The 12,736-nt window shown below is 45.1% G+C and overlaps 1 protein-coding gene across 7 annotated transcripts in view; it reads left to right on the top strand.

Moving 5' to 3' along the window:
* The window catches only part of ryr3 (ryanodine receptor 3), a 63,942-nt gene that overhangs the window by 46,568 nt on the left and 4,638 nt on the right, over positions 1–12,736 (top strand). For 4 of the 7 annotated variants that reach the window (XM_062411357.1, XM_062411352.1, XM_062411355.1 and 1 more), the window contains 23 exons: positions 473–585; positions 1,750–1,846; positions 2,889–3,001; positions 3,129–3,180; positions 3,289–3,526; positions 3,786–3,865; positions 3,961–4,037; positions 4,137–4,210; positions 6,046–6,126; positions 6,237–6,325; positions 6,403–6,531; positions 6,627–6,731; positions 7,062–7,143; positions 7,233–8,518; positions 8,629–8,681; positions 8,765–8,918; positions 9,040–9,126; positions 9,820–10,020; positions 10,119–10,249; positions 10,342–10,384; positions 10,505–10,632; positions 10,792–10,852; positions 11,078–11,224. In XM_062411357.1, the coding sequence (XP_062267341.1) occupies positions 473–585; positions 1,750–1,846; positions 2,889–3,001; positions 3,129–3,180; positions 3,289–3,526; positions 3,786–3,865; positions 3,961–4,037; positions 4,137–4,210; positions 6,046–6,126; positions 6,237–6,325; positions 6,403–6,531; positions 6,627–6,731; positions 7,062–7,143; positions 7,233–8,518; positions 8,629–8,681; positions 8,765–8,918; positions 9,040–9,126; positions 9,820–10,020; positions 10,119–10,249; positions 10,342–10,384; positions 10,505–10,632; positions 10,792–10,852; positions 11,078–11,224 (3,621 nt within the window). Of the gene's footprint in view, positions 1–472; positions 586–1,749; positions 1,847–2,888; positions 3,002–3,128; positions 3,181–3,288; positions 3,527–3,785; positions 3,866–3,960; positions 4,038–4,136; positions 4,211–5,214; positions 5,230–6,045; positions 6,127–6,236; positions 6,326–6,402; positions 6,532–6,626; positions 6,732–7,061; positions 7,144–7,232; positions 8,519–8,628; positions 8,682–8,764; positions 8,919–9,039; positions 9,127–9,819; positions 10,021–10,118; positions 10,250–10,341; positions 10,385–10,504; positions 10,633–10,791; positions 10,853–11,077; positions 11,225–12,736 lie in introns of all 7 variants that reach the window. The other 3 variants (XM_062411358.1, XM_062411353.1, XM_062411354.1) reach the window with 2 other exon arrangements.

Genomic DNA, 12,736 nt, shown 5'->3' with positions numbered 1-12,736 from the left:
ACTCCCAGAGAACAGAAGACAGCCCTCTATCTATATATGGGTGATGGGTCTGTTGTAGGTGAAACACTGTGATTATTCAAAAAGGTTGTAGCATTGTGGTCAAAACCGTCTTTGCAATGTGACATGAACTTAACGATCGCATGAAAACAAGACCAACAGATAAATGGATAGTGACAATTGGTGTTAAGAACTTTATGGATGTTTTAATGGCCGCAGGTTGCTCCTGGTGCTGCAGATGGTCAGTGAGACAGATGATCATTGTGTTGATGTGAGGGGGAGACAGTGGGACAGAGGGAGCTGCACTCAGCTTTACAATAACACAAAACACAAAGTTAGAGGTCTTTCTGGTTGTGTAGAAACCCTGTTGTCATTATGAAAGTGTAGCGTATAAAGTAGCCTCTATATCACCCTTCTGATGCTTTTCATTGTACCTGTTGTTCTGTTCCAAACTTCTGATTTCCTCGTCTCCCAGGTGGAGCAGCCTCTGAGGAATAAGAAGTGTGTGTGGCACAAGCTTCTGTCCAAACAGCGTAAGCGAGCCGTGGTGGCTTGTTTCCGTATGGCGCCGCTCTACAATCTGCCCCGGTGAGTTCCTCCTCACACTCATAGAGCTGATATATAAATGCAATGTCAATGTTGAATATTGGCATTATGTATTTAATCGACCCTGTTTAGACGTCGCTGAGTCTCAATCTAACCGTACATAACAATCACCTAGTAATCACGAGGGGGGGGGATGGGGCATTTCTTTCTCAATTGTGTGCCCATGTAAACCCCTCATCACCTCCCTAACCACATTCTCTTCTCTGTGTTGTTGGTTTTTTTTTTTTTTTTTTTTTTTTGGCATAACACAACCTCATCCTCCCTCAGATACAAAAATAATAATTACTTCCTGAATGGCTATCGGGAGGTTTGGCTGGAAAGGGCTTTCAAAGCCTCCAGCTTTGACCGCCTGTTCTCCTTGCTGACGGTAAAGTGAAACTACGGGGCGAATGCTTCATCTGTCCCCCCCCCCCACCCCCCCGTCCTTCCTTCCTTTTCATCCACCAGGCTGTGGACCGACCTCTGCCTAGCAACCAGTTTGTTTCTGCACTGTTGATTCTGATTGGTCAGCTAGTATCAGCCCCAGAATTGACAGAAACAAAGTGATTTGGAAAGTGGAAAACGTTTCATTTCAGGTGAACCCTTAAGGAGGGAATGAAGGAAGAGAAGAAGAAGAGAGAAATCTATTAAACACTGTACGACTTTGACCAGTTGGCCAGTTTGTTTAATTTAGTAATACATACAAAGTTGTTTTGTCATTTTTATTCCTCCTATTATTGATCATTTTTTAACGATTGTTTTTTATCTGACATTTTTGCCGAAGGTTATGCAGTTTTTTTTTTTTTAAAACACAACTTTTTTGAAGTCTTGAAATCACCAGAAAGAAATTCACGTTGTTTCACAGATCCACTGAAGTGTTGAAAAACTGCATTCCCCCCCAAAGTGTGCATGTTCTCTAATGAATTTCACAAACCAGATGGAAGTAACTGCAGTTACCAAATGTGACCAGTCAGAAGAGCCAGTGGGTCCCACATTGACCAATCACCACCCTGCCTGATATGCACTTCCTGTAACCCCTTCCTCCTCCCTACATCTCTCCTTCCTGTTTCCTCCGACAACTCACCAGAACCCACCCTAACGCCACTGTACCTCCCTCCCCACTCCCCTCCATTACTCCCCACCTCCCCTCACCTCCCCCTTCCCCAGGCATCGCGCTATCAACTTCTTCATCCCGGCCTATCAGAGACTTTGGATAGAGGCAGAGGAGTACTCCTTTGAGGAGAAGCTAGTGCAGGATCTGGCAGTAAGTACTGGGCTCGCCTTGCCCTCGCCCCGCGTGCCCTGCGTGCCCTGCGTTGGCACCCCTCTGCCAGTCCTGTCTGCCGAATGCTTCTTTAGCTCAGCGCCTGTCGAGCCTTGGGAGCACGCCCGGGGGGGGAGCTCGCCCAAAGCGCCCAGGGGCCCCCGCTCTAGGCGTGCGAAACCCTTCAAACAGAGATCCGTCAGGGGTCAGAGGCTGCATGACCAACTCAAGAGACACAGGCCCAGCTCCGGCGCTCACAGCTCTAGAAAAGCAGGCTTTGCCTTCCTGACAGCAGTGGTAAGGAGGGCCTCTCTCTACAGTAGGAGACTGTCTCTAGCTGTTTGGCTGTCCGATCTGGATCCAGTTGTCTTTCGCTGTCCTCTGTAAGTCTGTAGTGTGAAGGTGGCGTTACAGTGCGTTTTGTGGCTGTGACCTCAGTGGCATGCTCGCGTAGTCATGTGAAGACCACATTTCATTTTAGATCTTTGTGTCAGATGTGCAGAAAAATTCATCTAGACACCGAAGCTGTGCCATCAAAGCAGAATTAAAGACGGCTTTTCAAGATATATATATAACAGCTAAACCATCAGATAAACTGTTGATGTCAGGAGAGAAGAATAAAGTTAATCGTCAGCTTCTTAGTTTGGACTCTTTGCAGATTTGTGTTGCTGTGTTGGTTCCTCAATGTCCGACTCCTTTACTGTCAGGTTCATTCTTCATGTTCAAAGTCATGTCACCCAATGGCTTTCTGCTTGCATCTGTTTGCTAACATGCATGCTAACTAGAGAACTGGTTCCACTGTTGCTCATCACCCACTCGTTACTTCCTGGTCCTGTCTTTGCCCCGGATCACCAGGAGATGACCCACATTCATCTGCATGCCGCACCAGCTGGTTGTTAATGACTCATTTCAGTGTTTTTCACAAATTATCTGTGAGTTTATGAAAGATAAAGAAAAGATTTGAAGTTTGAAGAGTAGAAGCGGTGCTGGGATTATCGGATGAGACTTGGGGGCGGAGCTAACTGTTTACTGACCTCTGCAGAAAACTCCCATGAAGATTGTGGAGGAGGAGGAAGAGGAGGTGGCTGAGGCGCAGCCCGACCCTCTTCATCAGCTCATCCTCCACTTCAGCCACAACGCCCTGACAGAGAGGAGGTGAGGGAGTTACATCACTGAGCTACAGCGAGCGTTTTAAATCCTTCATGCTTCTGTTGTAGAATAAGATGCAACACAACGATACACACACAGTAATGCAGAATGACATGACCTTACTTTGTTTCAGTCACTTGGAACAAGATCCTTTATATATTGCCTACGCAGACATGATGGCAAAGGTAGTGAACTTTCAAATTCTGTTCATCGATACATAATTCTGGTAAAACTCTTCTTTTGGTGAAATTAAACGAAACTCGAGCTTTGAAACAGTCGACCTTTGTTCTCAGAGCTGTGCAGAGGATGAGGAGGAAGAAGAGGAAGAAGGGAAAGAAAAAACGTTTGAGGTACTCCCGTTCATTCTTAGCAATTTGAATCACTTAAAGTTCAAAATGTCTCTTATTCTGACTCTGTGTTTTGGATTTCAGGAAAAAGAGATGGAAAAGCAGAAGATCCTGTATCAGCAGGCGAGGCTGCACGCCCGTGGGGCAGCGGAGATGGTGCTGCAGATGATCAGCGCCAGCAAAGGTAATCATCTGTATATCTACTATCGTCCTTATCAAGATGGTCAGGGCAGTTTAAAGGGATCGATTGTTTGAATCTACAATTTGATAATATATATTTTGGTAATAATTTAACCCATAACATCCAGATTTCATTCTTTTTGCAGAGGCCAGGATGTAATCATCAGTTTCAATCAAACCTGCAGCTTTTCACCCTTTTCTTTATTCTTTGTAGAATTACATTCCTGGGTTTTGTCTTAACGTTCTTCTTCTTCTGTCACCAGGTCGTTTGGGCCCCATGGTGACGTGCACCCTCAAACTGGGGATCTCCATTCTAAATGGAGGCAACGTGCACGTTCAACAGGTCAGAGGATACGGCTGAACAATTCAATATTGATTTATTTATCCTTCTAATTCCTCTTTTGTAATGTCAACGATAATGTAACTTTTTAATTGCAGAAAATGCTTGATTACCTGAAAGAAAAGAGAGATGCAGGGTTTTTCAAGAGCCTCTCAGGACTGATGCAGTCTTGCAGGTACTGAGATCAAACTGTTTCTGTGCAGAAAACCAAAACATGAATTGTGTGCAGACGTCTAGTGCTTTTATTTGACTCTTCACTCGTCTCTTTCCCCAGTGTCCTGGACTTGAATGCATTTGAGAGGCAGAACAAAGCAGAAGGTCTCGGCATGGTGACAGACGAAGGGTCTAGTAAGTGGAGAGTATCATCAGTAGCTCGGTATTCTACCTCTTTTCTCTTTTTAGACTTCCAAGACCCCCTCTTACCATCTTGATGCTCAGTAGATTCCTGTTTCAACACCAGATTTTTTACTCTTGATCCCAAAAAACACCAAAATGTTCTCCCTATTATTCTTCTCTAAACTAATGCTGAACCATGACAACTTTATAACCTCATTCTCCTTTCAAAGCACTTATTAAACGCTATATTCCTAATAAGTAGAAGTGTTTAACCTCAGTAGTGGGAACAATCAAAATTCACATTGCTATCGATGTGAATTTTGGTCACTCAGAGCAGTTTGCCGCCTGCGCCTCAGTCTGGAAGTCACTGTGGTGTCTTCTAATGTTGTCAGCTTTAGTCTAGAAGCAGGAGCGAACCCCATACACTGTGAATAAAGATGGACGACACAATCAACTGTATAAAAATGAAGCCAGAATATAACGGAACATTGGAGCTGACGCGTTGTTCTTCTTTATATACAATCTATGAGAAAAAGCCTAATTTACTATGGAACACGTTATTGTCCAGCTTTTATTCCGGGGATATAGATCCAGAACACGCAGACATGGTCCAGCATTAACACCAGAGCTTCTTCCCCCCGCACCAAACATCCACCCGACACTCTTCACCTCAATCTATGTCTCCTCATAATCGTCCGTTCCCCCCCCCTCCCGGGTTCTGTGTATAACAAATCACTGTTACTACTCGTGTCTCTTTTCAACCATGACTGAACTTCTCATTTAATGCTCATCAAAAAGACTAGACCCAGGCCTATGATTTCACCCCCCACACTACCCACTCCCCACTCCCCTTGTCTAAAACAGTTTTTTTAACTGCATGACTCCGTTCTTCACTTCGTACTTGACATTTATATATAATATCATATCTCTTTGTATTGTAACCTCTCTTTTTGCTTATGTCTTGGTGTATCGTTTGTCTCCTTCCCGTCATTTTTAAAAACTCCCATCGATGGCAGACCACACTGAGCGGGGTAAATAGAAAATCTAGATCACGCTGATATGGCTCTGCTTCTTCCACCTTGAATGTCTCCTCCATATCTGTGGTCCATACTCCCTGCTTTATTTGATACCCCCCCTCCCCCTCCCCTCCTCCCAGATGTGTGTAGGGACAGATGTGTGCATGCTCGGCAGAAGAAGGCTCATGAGAATATCCACCGCCTGTTCCTTTGTGTGATATTTGTTCCATCTCCCTTCATGTTAACAATTACTAATGCAAATCCTAATACTGATGCTCGGTTCTGTCTCCCTAAGGCTTTCAGTGCCGGCTCCCGAGGGTTTGACTGAAGCAAAGCTTTGCCTTGCTTTGGACTTGGGGCCTATTTCACAAAAGCTGGTTTCCACCTACTTCCCAACTTTCACATGTTTTTTTTTTCTGATCTGCTCTCAGAACAGTTTCTTTGCATACACCTGTAGACCAGATCATCCGGTTAAAGCAAAAATCTGTAAACATGTCTGTCCGCTGCTTTTTATTTTCCTCAACAGGCCTAATGTGCGGCCTGCATGTGAAAGTTATCAGGCCGCCTCCAGCTTATGGAAATGTCCTAGAGTTTCATTGTTTATTGTTCAGAGCATTTGTTTACGAGACGCTCTTTGGATTCAGTGTTTTGAATCTAAAGGCCCCTGGACCTCCGTCACGTTCTGAACATGAAACCTGCTTGCCTCATGTTAATTGCTTTTGAAGGGGAGGTTCAAACATAAGCACATCTCCTCATTAAGAGGAAACGCAGACTGACATTAGTCTTGTGCATTGTGTCAGCTGTTTTCACCAAGCTGTCTTTTCTCTCAAGGCTCCAAGGTGCTTCAGAACGACGAGTTCACCAAAGATCTGTTCCGGTTTTTGCAACTTCTCTGTGAGGGGCACAACGGAGGTGAGGTTGAATCAGTTTGTCTAATTCTGAATGAAAGAACAGAACAGCCGACCATCAGAAAGGATGAGAAAGAAGATCGAGGGTTAAATACAAATGTTGGTCCCTGTCAGATTTCCAGAACTTCCTGAGAACCCAGACTGGAAACACAACCACAGTCAACATCATCATCAGCACTGTGGACTATCTGCTCCGTCTGCAGGTGAGTAGAACACACTCTGCTGTTATCACATCACACATTCTGTTGCTCACTGTTTCCTATGCCACCCACCTCTTTAGGAGTCTATCAGTGACTTCTACTGGTACTACTCCGGCAAAGACGTCATTGACGAGACTGGAAAAGTCAACTTCTCCAAAGCTCTCTCTGTAGCCAAGCAGATATTCAACTCACTGACTGAGTACATTCAGGTGAGCAGCTCAGACGACAAAGTGGAATCTAAAGAATAATAAAGACTGAATTGTCATAGATCACATCTCTCGCTCTCCTGCTCCTCGTCTCTCAGGGCCCGTGTATTGGGAACCAGCAGAGTCTGGCTCACAGCAGACTGTGGGACGCAGTCGTTGGCTTCTTGCATGTGTTTGCCAACATGCAGATGAAGCTTTCACAGGTGAAACTGAAAAAAACATAAAAAAAACTGTTTTCTTGTTACAAATACTCATTGTATATGTAACCCACTGTGCTTATATAGTACAGAAATGACAAAAATATGCATTGAGGTAGTTAAACATTTAGTTTTTCACTGCACTTAGTAAAGGTCATGGTCACATAATCAAATGTAATTCTTCTAATAAAACATTTATGAGATTTATTTGAAGGAAAAGAAAACTTGTACTTAAACTCTGTGCAGATCTAGCATTGAAGTATTTTGATGAAACTAGTTAATTTACTAAATATTTACAAAATTGATTGATAATGCGTAAATGTGTTTTGTCTGCAGGACGCCAGTCAGATTGAGCTGCTGAAGGAGCTGATGGACTTACAGAAGGACATGGTTGTCATGCTGCTGTCCCTGCTGGAGGGTAAGAGCCTGAAACCTTCTCTCTGGACGTGATGCTGCAGAGTGCACAGTGCAGTGTGTGATCTGAGATGACCCCTGTTCCCTCCTCAGGTAACGTGGTGAATGGGACGATTGGAAAGCAGATGGTGGACACCCTGATGGAGTCCTCCAGCAACGTGGAGATGATCCTCAAGTTCTTCGACATGTTCCTCAAACTGAAGGATCTGACGACCTCGGACAACTTCCGGGAGTACGACCCCGAGTGCAAGGGCATCATCTCGAAGAAGGACTTCCAGAGGTCCATGGAGAGCCAGAAACAGTACAGCCAGTCGGAGATCGACTTCCTGCTCTCGTGTGCCGAGGCCGATGAGAACGACATGTTTAATTACAAGGAGTTCGTGGAGCGGTTCCACGAGCCGGCCAAAGACATCGGCTTCAACGTGGCGGTGCTGCTCACCAACCTGTCGGAGCACATGCCGCACGACTCTCGACTCAACACCTTCCTGGATCTGGCGGAGAGCGTGCTCAGCTACTTTGAACCTTACCTGGGTCGCATTGAAATCATGGGCAGTGCCAAGCGCATCGAGAGGATTTACTTTGAGATCAGCGAGTCGAGCCGCGAGCAGTGGGAGAAGCCGCAGGTCAAAGAGTCCAAGCGGGAGTTCATCTTCGCCGTGGTCAACGAGGGCACGGAGAGCGAGAAGATGGAAATGTTCGTGAACTTCTGTGAGGACACCATCTTTGAGATGCAGCTGGCCTCGCAGATCTCCGAGCCGGACGTGGTGGAACAGCCTGAGGAGGAGGAAGACGAGGACGGGCACAGCATCCTGGGCGACCTGGATGAAGAGGAAGGAGGCGCCCTGGAGTCGGCCTCGGCCTTCAGCGCCGCCTGTTGCTCCGTCAAGAAGAAGATGGCGAACGTCCGCCAAATATTTTCTTTTAAAAACGTTCGCAAGCAGTTCAAGAAAGTCAAGAAACTGAGCATCAGGGAGATCATCACGGGCTTCTTCTCCTTCTTCTGGATGCTCTTCACCGGCTTCTTCAAAGGAATCTACAGCCTCGTCTTCGGCTTCTTCCACCTCATCTGGTCCTCCATGTTCGGCGGGGGCCTGGTGGAGGGGGCCAAGAACATAAAGGTGACGGACATCCTGGGAAACATGCCGGACCCGACCCAGTTCGGCATCCACGGGGATGTGGTGGAAGGAGAGAAGGTGGAGGCCGTGGAGTCGTCGAGAAGCTTGGACACGGCCCTGGCGCCGGCGGGAGACATCGCCGAGGTGGACTTGTTGCTGGAGCTGCTGTCCAATCCTAAAAGGGAGGGGGGGAAACACGTGGAGCTCGGCCTGGGCGACGTCTCCGAGCAAGGGGCAGAAGTATCCAGCTCGGACCAGAAAAAGGTTTGCAGTCAGAATTCTGTCATTTTCAAACTGTAGACACCTTCTTGTTTTACCATCACTGCCCCCCCCAGTCCCTCAGCTCATTGTAACGCTTCACGCTCTTTGTGCAGAAGGCCGCCGCCCACCCCTTCGACGCCCCCGAGAGCCAACCAGAAAAAGCCGAGTGAGTAAAACCGCCGGTGTAAGTAATCATCACGCGGTGTAAAAAAGAATTGTAAAAAGAAATAACTGTGATGACTGATACAGCACCGAGAAGGAGGACCAGCCAAAGCAGGAGGAAGCAAAGGAGCCGGTGACGGAGGAGAAGCCCAAGCCCCGGTCCAGTCAACCCAAAGAGGCGGCGCCGGCCTTCATGTCCACCGTCCTCGCCTTCCTGGTCGTCTACCTGACCAAGATGCTGGTGACGCTTTTAGCTCAATTCGATTTTTTTTTTCCTTCTGGATACAAATTCTCCGTCATCGTGAATCTGAAATATGATTTTGTCGTTAACGAAGTCAGTTTGTCCTTTGATCTCTTTCCAGAACCTCCTGGCTCGTAACTTCTACAACCTGCGGTTCCTGGCTCTGTTCGTGTGTTTCGCCATCAACTTCATTCTGCTCTTCTACAAGGTAAATCCATCCGTCTGCAACAAGAAGTGGATCAACTGAATGAGAAAATAAATCAACAAATACTTTGACCATTTCCATTTTGTTTTTTCTTATGCTAAAATACCCAAAAAATAGATTTCCCTGGTTTCTCGAATGTCGTACATTGATAAAAAACTGAATATATAAGTGAGGTGTTGATTAACCAACAGATTTGAAGTCTTCAGCTTGTTCTGTGGGAATTGACTACAAGATTTCACTATTTTCTGTCACATTAGACAAATTTATCAAATCAAATGGAATTATTAATAATGATCATAATAAAATTATGGTTTGTGAGTCTTCTGTTAATGTTAGAATTGTTTCATTAGTTGTTTATGTCATCGAAATAGATTTTCACAATGAATAATAAGTGATTCTCGTCTTTGTCCTTCTTCACAATAAATGTTCTGTTGTACTTCTGACCACCAACAAACCACTGTGAGATATGGGCTTCACATTTGAATATATATTTAAAAAACAATTTTACAAATAATGTTCTGTTGGTTTATCTGTTAATTGCTGCATCGTGGCAGATTATTTACAAAAACATCCTTAAAATCCCCGTCTGGACTCCTTGAGTTCAACGCTCCGGTTCCAAACAAACCGCAGGAAGCAGTGGGGGGGGGGGATGTGGAGGAAACAGGAAGTGACCCTCTGCTGCATGTTGCTCCTCAGGTCACGTCGGAGCCTGAAGAGGAAATCGACGACGACACCCAGTGGGCGGAGGACGATGAGTACGAAGAGAACACGCTGTTCGACATGGACGAGTTCGTGCTCCAGGAGCGGAGCGGCTACATGCTGCCCACGCTGCGCTTCCTGGCCGTGTTCCACACCGTCATCTCACTGGTCTGCCTGGTCGGCTACTACTACCTGAAGGCGGGTTCACTCTCGACTCGGCAGTTCCCAGATGGTACCTGTGTGTTCTCGTAAAGTTGTTGTTGTTTGAATGGAACCACTTCCTGTTGTGCGTTCAGGTTCCTCTGGTGGTGTTCAAGAGGGAGAAGGAGATCGCCCGGGAGCTGGAGTTCGACGGCCTCTTCATCACCGAGCAGCCGTCTGACGATGACATCAAGGGCCAATGGGATCGACTGGTCATCAACACGCCGTGAGACCAAGCTCGCTCAGCAACTTCAACATGAACCTGTTATCACTGTGATCATCTGCCACATGTGAACCTCATCCTGTTCTCCTTCTCAGGTCTTTCCCCAACAACTACTGGGACAAGTTCATCAAGCGGAAGGTGAGTTTTCCCTAAAGAGCGGGGACTAGAACACGTGATGTAAAGACGATGAGGTTGACCTCTGCCCTTCCTTGTGTGTGTGTGTGTGTGTGTGTGTGTGTGTGTGTGTGTGTGTGTCAGGTGATCAACAAATATGGCGACATGTACGGAGCTGAGCGCATCGCCGAGCTGCTGGGTCTGGATAAGAGCGCCCTGGACTTTGACCCCACGGTGGAGACTGTGGAGAAAGAAGCCTCCCTGGTCTCCTGGTGAGAAGCTGCCCCCCCCGGTTCACACGTTTCTCCTCAAAGGCCATGTTGTGTTTATATATCACATGATGTCTTGTGTTTGTGTATGTGTGGGCGGGGTTTAGAGTTATTAGAGATATTCTTTGTTTCCACGTCTGTAACGACATTTTGTTTTGACAGGCTGAGCTCCATCGACACCAAGTATCAGATCTGGAAGATGGGAGTGGTTCTGACCGACAACGTAAGTTTATTAGTAAAATACACAAATATTATTGTTCTTATTAAAACTTTACAAATGTCAATTTTTGGACTGTCCTCTTTACAGCAGATATTCCTTATCAAATATGATCTTTGTATTAACGCTACTGTTGAGGGACACGACATGAACAATGAAGATATCAAATATATGAAGATTAGAAAACGTTTTTGTGCTAATTGTGTCATTTGTGTTGTGTTCTTGCTCCAGTTGTTCCTGTATCTCATCTGGTACGCCACCATGTCCACCCTGGGACACTTCAACAACTTCTTCTTCGCCGCTCACCTGCTGGACATCGCCATGGTCTTCAAGTCGCTGCGCACCATCCTGTCCTCCGTCACTCACAACGGGAAGCAGGCAAGTGGCTCCACCAGCAGGGGGCGCTCCAGGACAGATGACAAACTCCCTCTCCGGCCTCAGTGCAGAAAAAGTTGTTTCTTAAAAGTTCATTTTTTTAGCTTCTATGCAGAATTAGAAATCCGTCAAATGAGTCAAAACATTTCTAAGAATCTGAACTTTTACAAGTTTAGGTTTCATTTCACAGTCAGACACTTCTTTACTATTAATAATCTGCTTCTCCGTCTGCTCAGTGACGGATAAACAACCAGCGTCATGATTCATACTGAGCTCCAGCATAATCAAATCAACAAATGAGCCTGGAAAATAAACGCTAATCCAATAATCAGTCATGAGAAAAACATTTAAATACAAATGAAACATCACAGCGACTGGATTTTACATTTTTATTCTTCAGGGAGTTTTGTCGACCAGTGGAGTCTGGAGAGAGTCACACACAGTTTGTTGTGAGAAACTTATTTTGTGTCTCAAATGAAACGTCTTGTTTGTTTGCTTCTGGCTGTAGCTGCAGATGTGAAATCATAGAAGCAAAAAAACTAGTTTAAAGCACTCAACTCAGAAGGAAACTACTATTTAATTGTCACAGAATAATGGTATTAAACACTATTGCAATAGTAGTATAATAGTATGCACATTTATACTTGGAGTACTAGGGCCAAGCATAATAAGTTCAAACTAAATAAGAGGCTTTTCTTTTTTGCATATTGTGAATAAAGTCGAACTCTCAAATGAAAATCTAACCTTTAATAATAAATATAATCTTTGTCAAAATGCCTGAAGGGGTTTAATTATTTTATACAGAATCAGTTTTAGTATTAATACAAATCTTTTAGCACATTAAGCAGATAAAACAAACACATTGTGCTGAAAGCTGCATCTGCTTAGAAAGATGAGACACCTCTGACTGGATTTCATTATCGACTTTATTCTCAAAAAGCAAAAGGAGATAAAACAGCGTCCTCATTCTTTCTGCTCTTCTCTTATTCTCTTTTATTTAATAGTACTAATTAAACACAGAGTTTGAAATCCAAACATCTGGAACAGGTGACGTCCTTGGAAAGTTCTTCGAGTTCGTCTCTTCAGATTCTTCAGACAAAAGAGGTTCAGACAATCCTCTCTGAGGCTCTGTGCATATTTCAAAAATTCAGAATAACAAAGACGCAAACTGCCGAGCGGAGACCGGGGCGGCGGAGATGTCCTGCGCTGATGTGAGTTTGATTTCCTGAAGGTCTCGGGAGTCACTGAATACTAATGACTAAATCCTCTGTTCAGCTGAAGGAGCCTTGATCATGTTCGTGAAACACTTTCCCTGCGAAGACGCACACGTATTTAATCCAGTTCAGGAGAAAAAGAAACCACATCGATGGAAGAGGGTCTGTCTCACTGGGAATAAGGAAAAGGTCAAATGACATGTTTCTCAGTATGAGAGGAGGAGGAGGGGGGGTATTAAATAGAGGAGATGAGCAGGAGAAAGAGTGGTGAGGTGAAAAGTTATGAAGTTTGTTTGTCTCA

The sequence above is a fragment of the Platichthys flesus genome, chromosome 18 (assembly GCF_949316205.1).
Source record: "Platichthys flesus chromosome 18, fPlaFle2.1, whole genome shotgun sequence".
In the NCBI taxonomy this organism is placed as follows: domain Eukaryota; kingdom Metazoa; phylum Chordata; class Actinopteri; order Pleuronectiformes; family Pleuronectidae; genus Platichthys; species Platichthys flesus.
This window is presented reverse-complemented; position numbering and strand designations above follow the sequence as displayed.